Source organism: Anabas testudineus, chromosome 18, assembly GCF_900324465.2.
Source record: "Anabas testudineus chromosome 18, fAnaTes1.2, whole genome shotgun sequence".
NCBI lineage: Eukaryota > Metazoa > Chordata > Actinopteri > Anabantiformes > Anabantidae > Anabas > Anabas testudineus.
Window position 1 is genome coordinate 29,182,935 of NC_046627.1, and position 18,260 is coordinate 29,201,194.

Genomic DNA, 18,260 nt, shown 5'->3' on the forward strand with positions numbered 1-18,260 from the left:
ACAGAATGAGTAAAATGCTAGTATCAAGAATGACACTGTGTCGGACAACACTTTATTGAAACTCATGCAATTGGAATAAGTTAGAAACTAACCAGTACTCTACAGACAGTAGCTCTTAAACCTGTCTTGACAAACTGCCTGTGAGGTTGTGTCTTATAGAGTTGTTCAATGAGTAGAACATTAAAACATATTTACTACTAATTCAATGTTTCTTTGTTCCTAAGTACAAGTGAAAACCTCTAGAACATTAAGTGTTAGAAGATTAGAATCACACCGTGCCCTAACCCTAAACTCTAAACAGCGCCTTCTCTATAAACAGTGTCTTCACGGTCATTTCTACACACTCCCATGCTGCAGTCGGACCTTTTAACCACAGAACCGTCGTCTTGAACAATCTCTTTCTCTACTACATGAGGCACGAGCACTTTCCCAAAGCCCCCAGCATAACTCAACGCCTGGAGGGGAAAGAATGAGGGAGAGGAGGAGGAATCAGAGGGAGGAAGAAGGAACGATAAACACAGGAAACCTCACAATTCGGTGACTGCACTTTGAATATATATAAATTTAATAGGTATTAATGCCGTCACATCACCAACAGATCACCTTCACAACACCTAGGAAATATATCAAATCATCTTCCTTCTAGTTTAGACACACTGACCTTTTCAAAGTCCTCTCTGGCTGAGGGGAGATCTGCAGCCAGCGAGGGGTCTCCCATCTGTTTCTCCATCCTCTCCCCTCTCACCACCGTTGTCTTGACGACCTTGCTGACCTTTCGACCTTGCACTGGCTCTACCTCAAACTCTGATGCTGTGGCTCCGCCCAGAGCAAAGGGCTCTGAGAAGGTCAACTGGAGAAAAGATGACAACATGTACCATGTATTCTGTACCTTTACGTTGACCATGTTAATGCCACAGACCTGACACACTTGCATATGTCGTTAGAATTCATAATACACATTCACTATGCTCAGAAGAACTCTAATTACTATAAAAACATATTAAAGCAGCCGGTGGACAACACTGACCTCTTTCTGATCTCCCTCACTGTGGAGCACAGTTCTCTTCACCACTCTGGAGACACTGTCCCCCTCCTCGATCTGCACCGTCTCCTGGTGAGAGCCCTCGATGGTCACTTCCTGTGTCTCCATGCCGTCCGCTGACACATATTTCCGAATCACCTTCCGTGTGATCTGGTGAAGACAAGGAATTAATTGACTGTAGAAACTTAATGTGAAAGTCAGTTTTCGAAATCAAAGCACCGTCGAGCGGTGCTTGATTTCAGTATTTTTGGTGGTGGTGATGTTGCTGTTTGAATGGTCTTACTTTTTTAACTACCATGTTCCCCTGCTCATCTATGAACTTCTCCTCTGTGACGGTCTGTGGTGGGATATCCGGAAGGTTGTCCGCCTGTAAAAACACAAAACATATTACAGTCCTGTTCATGCTGTCAAAACATAAAGAAAGCTTCTCTCAATATTAACGATGCTAAATGTGAACTCTCTTTCAAAGCCATTATGAGAACATCGTGTATACATGTGATTATGGCCCGAAGTCAAACAAAGCATCTTGATATTGTGGTTTAACATCATTAAATTCAAACATTTCTATAACACCACAGGGGAAGTAGCATGGACATGACAAAAAGTGAATAATACAAATAATACAAACAAATGGTTCATAAATTCACACACAAACGTTACTGCATTGCGTCAAGCTAATGTAGTAAGCGTGGGGCATTCTGGCGTAGTCATACCGGCAAGTCAAGGCCAGCATGAAAAAAAGCCACTAAACATCTACCATCCACTAATCCTGCCTCACTCCACAGAACACTGGGGCTGCACAGCTACATCATGCTTGTTTACCTGAATGATAACTCTGCGTCGGACCACCCTGGTGGTCAGCACCTCTTCCTCTGAGCTATCAGAGGACAGCATCCCTAGCTCCTCTGCTATCTCCTGGGAGACAGCACACAACCACTATGGGTCAATTTATCAGGTCTACAAAGTGTTACTGCAGCACACGTGTGCAGACAGCAACTGTTCCTTCTTTTCTCTTAACCTCACTTTTATGTTTGTTAAAAATGTTCTATGCAGAATAGAATAGAAATAGAATGACAGAATCAAATATGTATGACTTTACACAACAGTGATGTGAGATGAAGAGAAAGCACAGTTATGCAAAAAACAACTTGGATAAACATGCAAGGATGGGAACCAGTGTGCAAAATATGGAGGGTCTTATATGGAGGATTTGAAAGGCAAAAAAAACACACAACATTCATCACTGAATTCATTGTTTTTCACAATTTTTGTTTTTACATATTTTAAGTCTTAATATGTGGCTGCACATATTAACACCTGAAAAAGTGTGTTAAACAATACATTTGCACTGTACCGCTACATGTGTGAGAAGCATTATTACATTTAATCACACAGAAGTCCTTATGCAAAATATCAGACCTTACACAGAAAAGAACCTACACCTTTATCTGCATAAATCTAAAACAAACAAAACAAAACAAAACAAAACAAACAAACAAACAAAATATATATATATATATATATATAAATCAGGGTATGCAAGTAAGTTACTATTTTATAATTATATTATTATTTCGAGCCTTCAGATGAAATTTTCAACAAGTTGCCCTGAGCTCAATAGATAAAAAGCAGTTTTGGTTGTGAGTGCAAATTTATTTATGATATCCAGTGATGAAATATACTGGAAATTTCCATTAACATGCATTCTGCACAGGGTCCCCCAATTGTCAAAGGGTATTTCACACACTGATGGAAATGATAACAAGCAGAAATCAAAAGATGGAAACAAGCAGATGTGAACGTGTTGTTTGTTCTTTACAGCAGCTATTAAATGTCACCAATGTTGAAAATGGGGATCTGTGAAAACACACTGCTAATGTTAAAAACAACTTTTTTCTCACTACTGACACAATGTTAAATATTTCATGAGCAACTCAGCATATTTGTTAATTGTTTTATTTTCTTGAGGGAGTAGATACCCATGCACGTGTTTAATTTCCACAGTCTTGGGGTCAGCCCAACAGCAACCAGCCTCAATCAGGTGAGACACCAGCCAGTGCATGCTCGACCTCTTACCCGTCCCAAAAAGTCGTCATCATCGTAAAACCCTGCCTGATCTCTGGAAGGAAGCTCCTCACAAAAGGGGAGGTCTCCCTCTGTTCGACACTCGCGTGACCCTTCTGAATCATAAGCAAATTCGCCAAGACTTTCACTCCCAGAAGAATGCCGCTTAAAATCATCCACTTGGAGGAAATTGTGAGCAGTGTACTGAGGACTTTGTTTTGAAAAGCTAATATCAGGGGTACTCCCAGGCATTGGGGATGGAGGCTCTGAGATATGATAGGTAATATCATGTTCCAGTTTCACTTCTTCTGGTTCAGAGAAGTCAGAAAAAGCTTGTCTACAGTCAAAGAATTCCATATCCGAGTCAGAGTGTTGTGGAGACTGGGAACCCTCCTTTGGTGGGACCTTTGGTTCTTCTGATTCAAATTCAGAGACCGTTTTCTCGAATTCTGAGAGGACTCTATTAAAGTCTGGGGAAAACTCAAAGTCTTCTCCCTCAATATTACTTTCAGTCACAACCTGAGTTGGGATGGAGTCACTAAACACTGGAGACACAGGACTAAAATCATTCAACGAGGCTTGGCTACATTCAGAAACTCGAAGGGTTTGTTGGCCTGAAAACACTGCTTCATAATCTGGGGGCACCAGAAACTGACTAGACATAGGTGAAAAAAGCTCAGTGGAATGTGCTTCTTTAGGAGATAACTTCCAATCTGAGTAACCATGTGATCTGTCCTCCTTTAGGCAGACTGTCTTCTCAAGTGAATGTAGAACTGGAGTAACAGTTCTGTGGGTTGTGTGTGAGTTCTGGTCAGGTAGCTGTAGGGGAACTGATTTCTTCGGTTTCTCATCAGTGAACAGCACATCTACTTTACTATCATCTTGTGTCACTGTTGCTGGAGCCTGCAAGTGAATGTCAACATGGTCCACGTAAGGTCAATTTAAATTAAGGTACAAATTGGTATGCACCATTACAAATTATCTGAACATTTTACTGGGTTAGTATCATTTAGTGAGTACTTTGAGATCCAGTGAACATCTCATGATATTATGAACAATAAGAATATAAAACATGCAACCTTAAAGGTGCAGGTACAAGATTTTGAGAGATCCCTTTACAGAAATACTGCAATAACTATGCTTTCATTAGTGTGCAATCACCTCAAATATAGTAAGAATCGTTGCAGTTTGTATAGCTTAGAATGACACTTTACAAACAGTATATACAGGGAGTGGGGGCACTTTGTTGGAGGCCGCTATGTTGTGTTGCCATTTATCTACAGCAGCCAAAAAGAGACAAAGTGTTTTTTTATTCTCAATTCCCACTATGAATTTGATGATGGCATTGCACAGCTTGGAATATGACGAAGAAAGAAAAATAATGCTACACTTATCTAAAGTATAATCAATTATAATCAATTACACACGTGGACAAAATAGTTGGTACCCCTCTGTTAAAGAAGGAAAAACCCACAAAGGTCACAGAAATAACTTGAAACTTACAAAAGTAATAATAAATAAAAATGTACTAAAAATGAACTCATAAAAATCAGACATAGCTTTTGAGTTTTGGTTCAACAGAAGTTTTTTAAAAAACAAACCAATATAACTGGCTTGGACAAAATGATGGTACCCCTGGAAAAGAAGTTAAATAATTTGACCATAGGGACATGTTTAAAGTGTGTCTTCAAACCTGTAATCAGTCTATTAAAAGGGTTAAAAGTGGTCACTGTGCTGTTTGGTATCATTGTGTGTACCACACTGGACACTGTGAGTTTTTCTTTCTTTAATGGAAGGGTACCAACAATTTTGTCCACGTCTGTATATAAAGTATCTACAATTAACTCATGACTTCACAAACTTCTATTTAATGTGGTCTTAGACAATGACATGGAACTGGACAACCATCGTAGGGTCCCTCATGCCTGGATAGGGAGGAGTGGGGGTTATTGCAGTCTGCAACCATACTGCTAGATGTTCCTAAATCTTATACACAGCACCTTCAAAAGCATCACACCATCAGACAAGTATGTCAAATTCCAAAATGATTATGGTCAGATTTAGTCAAAGCACTACTGCACACTATTGTGTTATCATTTCATCAAAGCATAGACACATCCCAGTTGCCATAGTGGACTGTTAATTAATTTGTCCAATTTTGATGGATAGTCATGCTCTCACTCTTACCATCTGAGAGGCTGTCTTGCTCTTTAGTTCTCCAGTACTGATGTAAAGGGTCTTCTCTTCCTTTCTTTTTACATCTTGGACTGGTGATGACTTTGAGGGAATGTCTTCCTCAGAAACAGTGGTTTGTAAAGATGACATACTTCCAGCCTCTGATGCAGGTTGCATCCATGTTGTATATGACAGAATGTTTGATTCCAAGTCCAGATTGGTACAACCTTCCTTAGAGTTTGTCTCAATAGTTTGATATACTAATAGTGGCATTTTATTAGGTACTGATGAAGGCTGCTCAGGTAATAAAGAAGATGTCACATGACTCAAAGGTTCTTGTTCAGAGGCTAACCTATCTACCCTACCTTCACAACAAAATCCCAACTCCTCCTCTGACTCAGCAGTTTCAGGACTTACTGGTCTTGGGCTATCATCAATCCAACAATCAATAGGTAAAGCAACATATTCAGAGTCTGATGACAAAGACACTGGTGAGGGTGATTGATCAATCGGGGTAGCATCCATAAAATAAGAAGACAATATTCTCATAAACTCAGGCACTGGTGAGTCAGGCAACAGTTTGAAATCATTGAGAGATGAAATGGATTCAGGTGAGGATGGTCTCTCAGTCTCAGTGCCTCGTGATGATATGACCGTAAGTTCACACTCGGAATCTGAACGCACTGATTCAGTTGATGATGACCTAAGTGTAATAGTGTACTCTTCCAACGATAACGGAAACTGAGGGATGGGAGAATCTGGAGAGAGAGGCCTGTTTTCACTAAACTCACTCATTGATTCTGGAGATGATGCTCTTATATCAGTCATTTGCATGGCTAATTCAACTAACATAGGTCTGTATTCAGGCAGTGACTGAGAGGACAATGGTCTGTCTCTCTCATTCTCCAAATCCAGTGGCATAAAATCTATTTCTGATGCAATTGTTTCAGGTAACGATGATTCAGATCTTAGAAATGATACACATTCTGGCAATGTTATACCAAATGTAGGTAAGGGGGAGTCTGGTGAGAGTGGTTTTGAATTATTAACTAAAATCACAGATTCTGGTGATAATGCTCTTGCTTCTACCGCCATGACTGGATTAGGGGACATAGATCTGAAGTCTATCGAGGATTCTGGTGAATGACATAGTTCGTGACTCTGAGACATAGATACAACTTCAGGAGCATGCGTTTCAAATCTGTACCTGGTCCCTCTGTATGGAGATGTTCCTAAAGGCAAAACATGTTCAAGCATTGGTGGTGGAGGTGACTCAACAGATGTGTCAGTTATGACTTGTGCACTTGCACAATCAAAGTCCTCAGCAGCTGTGGCCGTGTCTGTTGTGGTGTATGTCACCTCTGAAGATGCTGCTGTGGCATTTGCCTCTTGCTCATTTTTATCTTGTGCTAAATTATCTGAAACACCCCTTGTGTTGCCAATAAATTGCATAAACCCTGTTTTGCTGCTGAAAGTTTCTCCAGAATACTGAGGATCGTGTACTTGAGAAATCAGCTTCCATAACTCATCATCATAAACAAGATTATACCGAGCTACTGTCATGGCTGATTCCTCAGTTGAGGTAGGTGCAATTGTTGTTGATACAACAGTGCTATCAATGGTTGCTTCAGTGGCAGTTGGAACTTTAAACTCAGTAACTGAACATGTAGGTGTCATCAATAATTCTTCCTTATCTGATGCAATATACTGGGATGCCTCTTTTGTACAAATCAAATCTAAACCATCTGAAGCAGGTATTGATAATTCAGGAGGAAGGAATCTAAATTCATTAAATGATCTTTCTGAACTTGGTAACAGTTCACATTCCATATCTAGTGGTACTTCTGCTCCTACTGATTTAGGGGAATCTGGTCTTTCCCAAACACCATAATTCATGGACATGAAACATTCACTCACAGCATACTCAATATCTGATTCAATAGATTCAGGGGAGGATGATCTATACCCAGAATTAATAATGACATTTTCAGGCAATGCTGGTCTGTATTCTATTATGGGTGAGTCTGGTGTCAGAGCTTGGTATTTATCTACAGATGCACCTGAATCAGGTGAGGAGGGTCTGCTTTCAAAAACTAGTGATCCCATGCTTATAACAACATATTCCATATCTGAGCATAATGATTCAGGGGATGTTGACCTATGGCCAAAAATTGCTTCAGGTACTGCAAACTTCAGCTGCATAAAGTCTGGCACAGGTGAATCAGGTGAAAGTCTCATTGATGCTTGAGATTCAGGTGATAAAGGTCTGCTTTCCAAGGATGTTGGTAAAGGTAATTCCATTTCCAAATCTAACAACTCTGAGTCAGTTGTGATAGACCTCATGTCCATATCAGAAATAGTGGTCTCATGTAGTGCTGGTGTAAATTCAGGAATGGGTGAGTCAGGAGAAAGAGATCTTAATTCATCTTTAGTTGCAGTTGAACCAGGAGATTCTGCTCTGTCTTCAAAAAGCCAGGGAATACACAAATCAGTTTCTAAATCCTCATCTGAATACACAGAATAAGGTGACGTGGATCTACACATTGCTGTCAACATGGGAGGTTCAGTATAGATGTATTGGGGTACTGGAGAATCTGGTGACAAGTGTTGAAAATGAAAGAAAGACACGGCTGGTTGTGGAGAATCTGGTCTCTCCTCAACTTCAAACAACTGAGACATCAAGGGAGATAATTCCACACTTGATGTAACTGATTCAGGTGATGATGACCTGCACCTACTGACATCAACATATGGAACTGACAATGCTAGTATGAACTCGGGTATGGGAGAATCAGGTGAAAGTCGTATGTGTTCACTGACTGATGCTACAGACTCAGGAGATGAAGGTCGCTCCTCAAATAACATTGAGAAACATAAATCCCTTTCCCTTTCCAAGTCGGATGACACTGACGCTGGTGAAGAAGACCTAGAATCTATGTGGGAAATGGTTGACTCGTGCAGTCCTGGTGCAAATTCAGGAATGGGTGAGTCTGGCGAAAGAGATCTTAATTCATCTTTAGTTGCAGTTGAACCAGGAGATTCTGCTCTGTCTTCAAAAAGCCAGGGAATACACAAATCAGTTTCTAAATCCTCATCTGAATACACAGAATAAGGTGACGTGGATCTACATATTGCTGTCAACATGGGAGGTTCAGTATAGATGTATTGGGGTACTGGAGAATCTGGTGACAAGTGTTGAGAATCAAAGAAAGACACGGCTGGTTGTGGAGAATCTGGTCTCTCCTCAACTTCAAACAACTGAGACATCAAGGGAGATAATTCCACACTTGATGTAACTGATTCAGGTGATGATGACCTGCACCTACTGACATCAACATATGGAACTGACAATGCTGGTATGAACTCGGGTATGGGAGAATCAGGTGAAAGTCGTATGTGTTCACTGACTGATGCTACAGACTCAGGAGATGAAGGTCGCTCCTCAAATAACATTGAGAAACATAAATCCCTTTCCCTTTCCAAGTCGGATGACACTGACGCTGGTGAAGAAGACCTAGACTCTATGTGGTAAATAGCTGACTCTTTCAGTCCTGGTGCAAATTCAGGAATGGGTGAGTCTGGCGAAAGAGATCTTAATTCATCTTTAGTTGCAGTTGAACCAGGAGATTCTGCTCTGTCTTCAAAAAGCCAGGGAATACACAAATCAGTTTCTAAATCCTCATCTGAATACACAGAATAAGGTGACGTGGATCTACACATTGCTGTCAACATGGGAGGTTCAGTATAGATGTATTGGGGTACTGGAGAATCTGGTGACAAGTGTTGAGAATCAAAGAAAGACACGGCTGGTTGTGGAGAATCTGGTCTCTCCTCAACTTCAAACAACTGAGACATCAAGGGAGATAATTCCACACTTGATGTAACTGATTCAGGTGATGATGACCTGCACCTACTGACAAGTCAACATATGGAACTGACAATGCTGGATGAACTCGGGTATGGGGAGAATCAGGTGAAAGTCGTTTGTGGTCACTGACTGATGCTACAGACTCAGAGATGAAGGTCGTTCCTCAATAGTCATTGAGAAACATAAATCCCTTTCCCTTTCCAAGTCGATGACAATTATGCTGGTGAAGAAGATCTAGAGTCTATGTGGTAAATAGCTGACTCTTTCAGTCCTGGTGCAAATTCAGGAATGGGTGAGTCTGGCGAAAGAGATCTTAATTCATCTTTAGTTGCAGTTGAACCAGGAGATTCTGCTCTGTCTTCAAAAGCCAGGGAATACACAAATCAGTTTCTAAATCCTCATCTGAATACACAGAATAAGGTGACGTGGATCTACACATTGCTGTCAACATGGGAGGTTCAGTATAGATGTATTGGGGTACTGGAGAATCTGGTGACAAGTGTTGAGAATCAAAGAAAGACACGGCTGGTTGTGGAGAATCTGGTCTCTCCTCAACTTCAAACAACTGAGACATCAAGGGAGATAATTCCACACTTGATGTAACTGATTCAGGTGATGATGACCTGCACCTACTGACATCAACATATGGAACTGACAATGCTGGTATGAACTCGGGTATAGGAGAATCAGGTGAAAGTCGTATGTGTTCACTGACTGATGCTACAGACTCAGGAGATGAAGGTCGTTCCTCAAATATCATTGAGAAACATAAATCCCTTTCCCTTTCCAAGTCGGATGACACTGATGCTGGTGAAGAAGATCTAGAGTCTATGTGGTAAATAGCTGACTCTTTCAGTCCTGGTGCAAATTCAGGAATGGGTGAGTCTGGCGAAAGAGATCTTAATTCATCTTTAGTTGCAGTTGAACCAGGAGATTCTGCTCTGTCTTCAAAAAGCCAGGGAATACACAAATCAGTTTCTAAATCCTCATCTGAATACACAGAATAAGGTGACGTGGATCTACACATTGCTGTCAACATGGGAGGTTCAGTATAGATGTATTGGGGTACTGGAGAATCTGGTGACAAGTGTTGAGAATCAAAGAAAGACACGGCTGGTTGTGGAGAATCTGGTCTCTCCTCAACTTCAAACAACTGAGACATCAATGGGGTAAATTCCAAATCTGATGACACTGACACTGGCGAAGAGGACCTATTACCCAAGTATGTGTTAAAGGACTGCTGTAGCACCGGTCCTAACTCTAGCATGGAGGAGTCTGGTGAAAGGACTCTCCCTTCATTTAAAGAGACACTTGATTTAGGAGACCCTAAAATCAGTGATGCTGGTGAGAAAGGAGTATATTCTGATTCCAAATCAGGTGACAGCGGTCTCTCTCCAACTTCTGGTTCTAATGACTCTAGAAAATCTGGTCTATCTTCAGTATTTGGTACGTAACTAATAAAAGGAGTATACTCAACAGCTGTTGCAACTGATTCAGGTGAAACTGACCTAAATTGAACAAACGATGGAAAACGTTCAACTGCTTTTGCATTAAATTGAGGTACAGATGAATCTGGGGACAGGGCCTGGCATTTGTCTCCGAATGTCACTGAATAAGGGGTTGCAGGTTGACACTCATTGTATACTGATGCAAATGGCTTATCTACATTAGCAAATTCAGAAAGTGAAGCATAACATTGGGGAATGGGTCTATATCCACCCACAGAGTTCCCTTTCCATGCACCACTCTCTACATATTCAAACACTTCAGCTTTGCTTATAAAGTCTACTCCTGTATAATGGGGATCATACAGTTGACACATCAGCTGGTTGGTTCTAAATGTTGCACCCGCAGCTGACTGCCCTTCTTCACATGTAGAAGAAACTGCTTTAGGTGAGTCTTGTGTCTGATCTATAAATGCCTTTGAAGACGAAAACCCATATTCGATATCTGAAAGTACTGGTGAAGATGGCCTGTGCCTAACTGCAGATGTGAGTGATTCAGAAACTGTAGTTGTGAAGTGTGGTACAGGTGAGTCAGGTGATAATGCCCTGTTTCTATCTACAGATTTTGAAGAACTAACCAACACCTCATCTGATACTTCTGTTTCTGGTGAATGGAGCAGAGACTGTGAATTATCAGTAAAGTCAGTGGAAACCTCAGGGATTGGGAAGTCTGGAGACAAGTCTTTCAAAGACTCACACTGGAGTATACTTGCTAATGTTAATTCCCCAGGTGATAAAGGACTGTATCCTGATTCAGAATCAGGTGACCCAGTATCATTCTTTGCTTGCACTGCTTGTAGAAAATTAGCATTAGCAGAATTTGCAATGTTCAATTTCACACCATCCTCTGACTCTCCCTCTTTCACATCTGAATCTTCTGGGACATACTCAATTCTAGTTCCAGCATACTTAAAAACCCCAGTTTTACTGCAAAATGTGTCCCCAACATAGTGAGGATCACGTATTTGGGAAATAAGTTTCCAAAGTTCAGTATCAAAAACCATTCTATAGACTGGTACCCTGATTGTCTTTAAAGGTCGACTACTACCTAACAGTCTCTCTGTGGTCTCCGATACTTCTGATTCTGGGTGAGGTCTTTCGGAAATTTGTTCAGTTGATTGTTCATATTCAGCATCTGAAATCTCTGACACTAAACAGAGTGAATTCGGTGATGTAGATTTTTTAATTTCAAATTCTAGTAAAGTCTCCTCAAAGACAGGAATGGGTGACTCATGGGAAAGAGGCCCGTTTTCATCAAAAGAATCTGGAGAAGACTGTCTTTTTTCAGTGGGCAATGACAAGGTAGTCCCGAATTCTAGATCTGAGGCAACTGAGTCAGGTGATGAAGACCAGTCCAATCTAGCATTATTAAATTCTGGTATAGACTCTCTAAACTGAGGAATAGGTGAGTCGGGTGACAGTGCCCTATATATGTTTATAGATGATAGTGAATCAGGAGATGTTGTTCTATCCTCAGTAACAAATGAAATGTTTAAATCAGTGTCCATATCTAGACCTGATAGTACTGACTCTGTTGATACTGATCTGTAAATAAATTGAGAAGGGCCGGTGTAAGATGATTCCAACTTCCTACATGATTCTGGGGCGATGGGTCTATATTCTTCAGGTGAGTGTGATCTTTGGTAATTTTCTAATGGCAAATAGTCCTCTTCATCTTTAACTGAATGATTTGAATTTGTTTGATCTTTCCTTGTCCCACTCAACTGAAACACTCCTGTTTTGCTTATGAAAGTTTCTCCTACATACTGTGGGTCACGGATTTGGGAGATGAATTTCCAAACTACGGTGTCCTGCACTAAATTGCATACTGGCTCTGTTAACGGATGTTGAGGTACAGAAGCCAAAGACTTTCCAGATATTTGCTGATGTTTAAAGTCATCTGTGGAAAATGCCAATGTTGACGGTAGATCATTAATTGCAGTTTCCGGCAACAAAGGAGGTGACAACATTTCATTAGGTGCTTGTACATCTTTGTTTGTTTTAGTTATAAATTCAGATGATTCTTTTTGATATTTTATAATGTTACAAACAGGTTCATAATCAGTTTTTACAGATTTCTTGGATATTTTCTTTCTTGCCGGTTTTGTCCCCTCAGTTACAGGATTAATTATTTCCTCTTTTGATTTTCCTTCATTAAACAATGCATGAGTTAACATTTCTGGTATTATAACAGACGTATCAACATCAGGCACCAGTGATTGAGTGTTGTGGGCTTCTGTTTCATATTTATTGGGATTTTCTTTTACAGATTTTGACAGAATACCAGCTGGACTTTTTTCTATGCTTTCTGACAGTTCTAGATCAACAGCTAGATTACATTTTTCTTCAAACTGCTTTTCAGTACTTGACTTTTCCAAAACTGTAGTCACTTGTATCGGTTGAAGTACCATGTCTTCTGCTAGAGGTAGGTCAGTTACAAGATTTGGATTTTGGTCAGGTACAAAATTTGTGGGGCCACTAGAATCATGATGCAATGGACTGTTTACAAAAGATGACATCAATGGCATAGTTGCATATCTGAGTTGTGTATCTGACAACCTAGATTCTGGTAATGAATAAGGCATTGGTCTGCAGTCAGGCACTGATTCTAAAGAAAGTGGTCTTTCCTCAGTATCGGACAAAGACACAATAACCCAGTCATCATCATACTCAGAGCCATTTTCTACATCTGAGCGTAGTGATTCACACAAAGTGGATCTATCTTCTATTATTGCAATAGCTGAGTCAGGCCAACTGTGACTGAATTCAGGTATAAATGAATCAGGTGACAACCCATTATTTTCATTTTCATATGCTACAGATTCTGGTGATGATAACCTGTCTTCTAAAGTTGTTGACAAAAGTACAGTTTCAATTTCCCTATCTGATGACACTGACTCAGGTGAGGATGACCTATGTCCAAAAGTCAATAAAGACTCAGAGATAATTTGTCTGAATTCTGGGATAGGGGAGTCTGGTGGAAGTTGAGAGTGAGCATTGATGGACACTGTGGATTCAGGAGACAATGATCTCATCTCATGGAAATCAGGTGACAGAGTAACATGCTCATAAGATATAGCAAGCCACTGTGTGGATTCCAAAATGACAGACCCAGGTGATGATGTTCTGTCATCTATGTCAAAACTCAATGACTGAGGTGAGATTTCTCCACTATAATCACTACCTGGAGACACTGGTAGTATCTCCCGGTAGTAATTACTTTCAATTGGTCCTTTGTTTGAAACCATGGGCGTTAATGGCCTTTCCTCTGTTACTGATGTTACCAGCAAAGAGGTCCCCTCTTTCACACTCAGTAATGGTTGCCCTTGAGGAGATGCCCCAACCTCACAGGTTTCCCAAGGAAAAATAAGGGGAGGGAGGGGAGATAAGGGCCTAAATTGGGGTATTGGAGAATCAGGTGCAAGAATATTGAACTCATTTACTGACAACACTGAGTCAGGTGAGGAGGCCCTACTCTCTAGAAGTATTATTGCTGTATCTGCTGCACATTTAGGTGAAGATGATCTATCATGAGCTAAGCTATGATGCTCACTACTAGTTTCAGATGTGAATTCTGGTAAAAAAGGTCTATCCTTGGATGCTTCTATCTCAGGTGCAGACTGTACAGCCTTATTTTCAGGTTCATTTTGTTGTAATGACAGCATGTTCTCGATTTCATGCTCAGTTCCTGGTATAATTGGCATAGCCCTATTTACTGACTGTGCTCCAACCTGCGCAAAGGTTGAGTCATGTGACACCTGAATGAAGCTCGATGAGTTAATTAATTCTGTTTTTTGAAATAGTAAAACTGGCATTTTATGACCGACAACAGAAGTTTCATGCTTGAAGTTTGAAAAATCTTCATTTATCTCTGTGTGTCTGGCAGCTCCTTCTACCTCTTCTGTCCTGACTCCAGCTTGTATAGTGTCTACTGGGGATGCATTCATAGGCATTACAGATGTATCCTCACTTTCCGTATCTATCAGCTGAATATCGTACCCATATAGGACTTTATACAGTCGACATGAAACTTCATCCATATGTTTTGTGGCCAACTGTTTAGTCTGTGTGGATTCTGTGGTTGCACTAACTGGACTGCAAGGAGGCACAGAAGAAGGCTGAAACATTTGTCCATTTGTTGGTTGCTGTGAAAAGCAAATCCTTTCAGAGATTTCCTCAGTTTCTGTAAACTCCACAGACAGTTTCCTGAAGTCTTGCTCAGCTTGATCACACTCCACCAAGCTGTCCCCAAAATCAGTCACTGACAGCGGTCTGCTCTCACATACACCTGTTCGAGAGCTATTGGCTGACTCTCGCCATGACAATGGTGACAAATAATGAGAGCCATATTCTGAATGGGTTGTTTGTAGGCACTCCAAGCTCCACTCATCTCCCCCTTCTGCCCCCTCATATCCAGCACCCTCATCATCACCTGGTTCAACAGTGGGAGTGGAAATCTGAACACCTAACTTGGGTCCCCCCTTGTACACAGGGTCTATCACATGGGATCGGAGGTTGTAGGGAGAGGTGCGGTACAATGTGAAAAAAGGACTTACTTGTGTATACGAGCCTGTGTGTACTGGGTCTGTCAATTCCTCATATATTCTTTGTGATGAGCTGCAAAAAAGAGCATTTTAGCAATTAGTCACAGCATGGCTGATTAAAAAGAGCACAGAGGCTTAAGTTTTTCATAAACAGTGGTACTTTAAAGTCTGCAAACCCTTCAGAATTTTTGCCTAAATGTGACCTAAAATCTAATTCAATTTTTCACAAGATAAAGGGAATTCAATAAAACTAATAAGACAAAAACCTTTACACTTAATTACAATTAATCTAATCTTAAATATTGGCATGTGGCAAGTATAAATTTATTTCAAAATTAAATTCATTTGAAGAGGAAATTAGCGTAAGGTGTTTCAATCAATGGGATGATATTCAGGTATGAGTCTGGGAGGCCCTTCACAAGCAAAGTGTGATCATGACAATACAGGTGCTAACCAGGCAGGATAGGGTTACAAAAAAAATCTAAAGAATGTGATGAAACTATAAATTATAGTTGTATGAGTAAATTCTACAGGAAAATGACAAAGTAGGTGCCAAAGCACCACCACAACACAAAGTGAACCACACAGCTACCCAAAACACTGTTCTACCCAAAATACACAAAACAGAAGAAATTTAATGTTTTGGAATGAATGAGTCAATTTAATCCTGCAGAAATGCAGTGAAAAGCAGGCAGGTTATGCAAGAAAGCAAACCAACATCCTTGAGTTGAAGCTCAGCTGAGCTAAATTCCCTCTGAGCTGAAGCTCATAAACTGTTGCCAAAGGGGTCACACTATTTTAATAGATAAAAGATAATAAGCTGATAAAACATAATTTTTCACAGTAAATAAATGAACAGGTGTAGTGTTTTTGTCTCATTTGATTGATCGGGTTCCCTTCATCTAGCTATAGGACTTACATAAAAATCTGTTGTTTTAGAGAGGATTTCACAAAAAAATTGATACAGTATTATATTGTACAAAACAATGACTTAAGCTGTGTAAACCTAATAAAACAGTACTGTAAATCCAGCTAAAATCTGAAGAACAAAGCTTTATGTTTGAGCTATATGCTACAGTGAACTATTTAGCCATTTAACCTGCATACTGAAGCATATTTAGCATGCTGAGACACAGTCCAATAAATTTCCATGCTTGTAGATTAAATGAAGCTAGGTATTGTGGGTGGCTTTTTCTGGATCGCTTACTATGTTGTCTCGATCTCTTTTTGTATCTTTTCTTTCTGGGCATTTCTAAGAAGTCCTGTTACTTTGGAGTCTGCCTCTGATCGTCCTGTTGTCTCGTGAAGTGATGACAAGCTGGAGGACAAGTCCTCTGCTGACACCATGGGAACGTCATGTACTGAGCCTGGACTCCTACGTGCAGCCTCTGTGCGCCTGCCTGTTCTGGGACTGTCAATGTCTTCATGAAGGGCAGAAAAACCTGGCAAAGGACAGAGTGCAGGCATACAGAATAAGAGGGGTTATAACTCCTGACCTAATTAGTGAGGCAAGCACCAAGAGCACAGGGAGCGGACTTCAAAAACAGTGTTGTTCACTTCTAAACAGATCCATGGAAAATCTTCATTTGTTCACACAAACTACACCTAAACATAAATCTACAATCACTGATCAGCCACAACATTAAAACCAGTAGGTAGTTTTATTGTTGTGGCCGATCGGTGTATATGGACAACATAAATTGGAGTTAAATAGATAATGATTGTTTAATTTTTTATTTCAAAACCAAATATTTGTCTCATCTACAGTAGTTTGTGATTTGGGTAGAGAATGGGTTAAGGAGGGAGGTCCCCTCACTTACTGTATGTAATTATCACTTTATATACACTATATGTGAGAGAAAAGGGTCCAAAAATGCAGTGACTCAATCAATGTCATTATTATGTAGGGATCAGAGGGTATTTTTTATCCACACATTTACTATTTGCTGCTTTTGTAAAAAAGATATGACTTGCTGCAAGGTTATACTGGCTTGTGCACCTTCACTATGGTCCAGTGCTATGGTCTGCTCGATTTCTGCATAGGTATGTGATGATGTCTCCTCCTGAGTAGAATTAATTATCCTTGTTTCAATTAGGTGAACAATGTCCATTCGGTTGATCTTTGTCAGTCTTTTGATCAGCGTCATTTCTGTTGAAACAGAAAACACACTTAAAGGTTCCATTATGAAGTTTAATTAATTGATTTATTATGAACAATGTGCACTTTTTACTAACCTGTGGCATCATTTCTCTCCCTTTCTGCCCAGAGCTTCAATAGGGCATGGCTTTGATCTTGCAGTGAATTAGGGTTTTCAATTCTTATCATGTTGATCCTCTCTTCACTGAAGTCCAGTTCTCGTGCCAACTCTGAGGAGAAAAATAAAATCCAACAATCTTTATGAAACTCTCCAAATAATATTAATAGTTATAAGAAAGGTTTGACATTGGGTTTCTTGAGAGCTTGTCAAAAATTAATTAATGATATCTTGACCTTGATACCTTCTACTGCTAAGGTGTGACTCACCAGCCCAGCTGAAGCCCAGGTGGTCAGCTATAATGGCCAACCGCTGCTCTTTTCTCTCTGCTTCATCCTGTGGATCTACTGCAAACACCACCAGACAGCCATGAGCGGTCAGAGCCGCAATGTGTACCCAATCAAGTCACATTCACAAACCATGTCCGAAACTATTTTCACTGGCTTTCTTGTTTTAATACTAATATCTGTTATTTATATGATCTAAATTTGAAATTTCAACCCTCAATAATATGTCAAAATTGTTGTGATAGATTTTATATTCACACTGCAATTAAGGAACATACACCATTACAAAAATGACATTATATGTGATTTTTTTTTTTACTAGTTACTAAGTTGTTTCCACAAGTTCCAAAAAGCCTTTAAGTCAATCTTGAGATTTTCAGCACACATAGAAGGAAAGAAAGACGTCATTACGAACACAAAACACAGCTCAAGCAACAAAGCCACAAGGATTCTTCAACTATATTGGGACTTAAGAGACAGAGAGGCAGCACCTTTACAACTAGTGTACTAATAAGGCACA

At 40.1% G+C, this 18,260-nt stretch overlaps 2 protein-coding genes across 16 annotated transcripts in view; both read right to left on the reverse strand.

The window, feature by feature from the left end:
- ank2b (ankyrin 2b, neuronal) overlaps positions 1-18,260 on the reverse strand; it is a 107,755-nt gene that overhangs the window by 2,987 nt on the left and 86,508 nt on the right. For 14 of the 15 annotated variants that reach the window (XM_026352680.1, XM_026352694.1, XM_026352689.1 and 11 more), the window contains 9 exons: positions 17,723-17,800; positions 17,434-17,565; positions 17,198-17,347; positions 16,406-16,640; positions 15,211-15,271; positions 1,326-1,409; positions 1,028-1,192; positions 662-850; positions 364-455 (listed from right to left, as the gene is read on the reverse strand). In XM_026352680.1, coding sequence (XP_026208465.1) covers positions 364-455; positions 662-850; positions 1,028-1,192; positions 1,326-1,409; positions 15,211-15,271; positions 16,406-16,640; positions 17,198-17,347; positions 17,434-17,565; positions 17,723-17,800 — 1,186 coding nt within the window. The remainder of the gene's footprint in view (positions 1-363; positions 456-661; positions 851-1,027; positions 1,193-1,325; positions 1,410-15,210; positions 15,272-16,405; positions 16,641-17,197; positions 17,348-17,433; positions 17,566-17,722; positions 17,801-18,260) is intronic. The other variant, XM_026352690.1, reaches the window with a different exon arrangement.
- Positions 2,515-9,190, reverse strand: LOC113157297. Its single transcript, XM_026352695.1, has 2 exons — positions 5,294-9,190; positions 2,515-4,009 (listed from the first exon to the last, which is right to left on the reverse strand). The coding sequence occupies exons 1-2, from the start codon at positions 9,134-9,136 to the stop codon at positions 3,080-3,082; spliced, it is 4,773 nt and encodes a 1,590-aa protein (XP_026208480.1). The 5' UTR covers positions 9,137-9,190; the 3' UTR covers positions 2,515-3,079.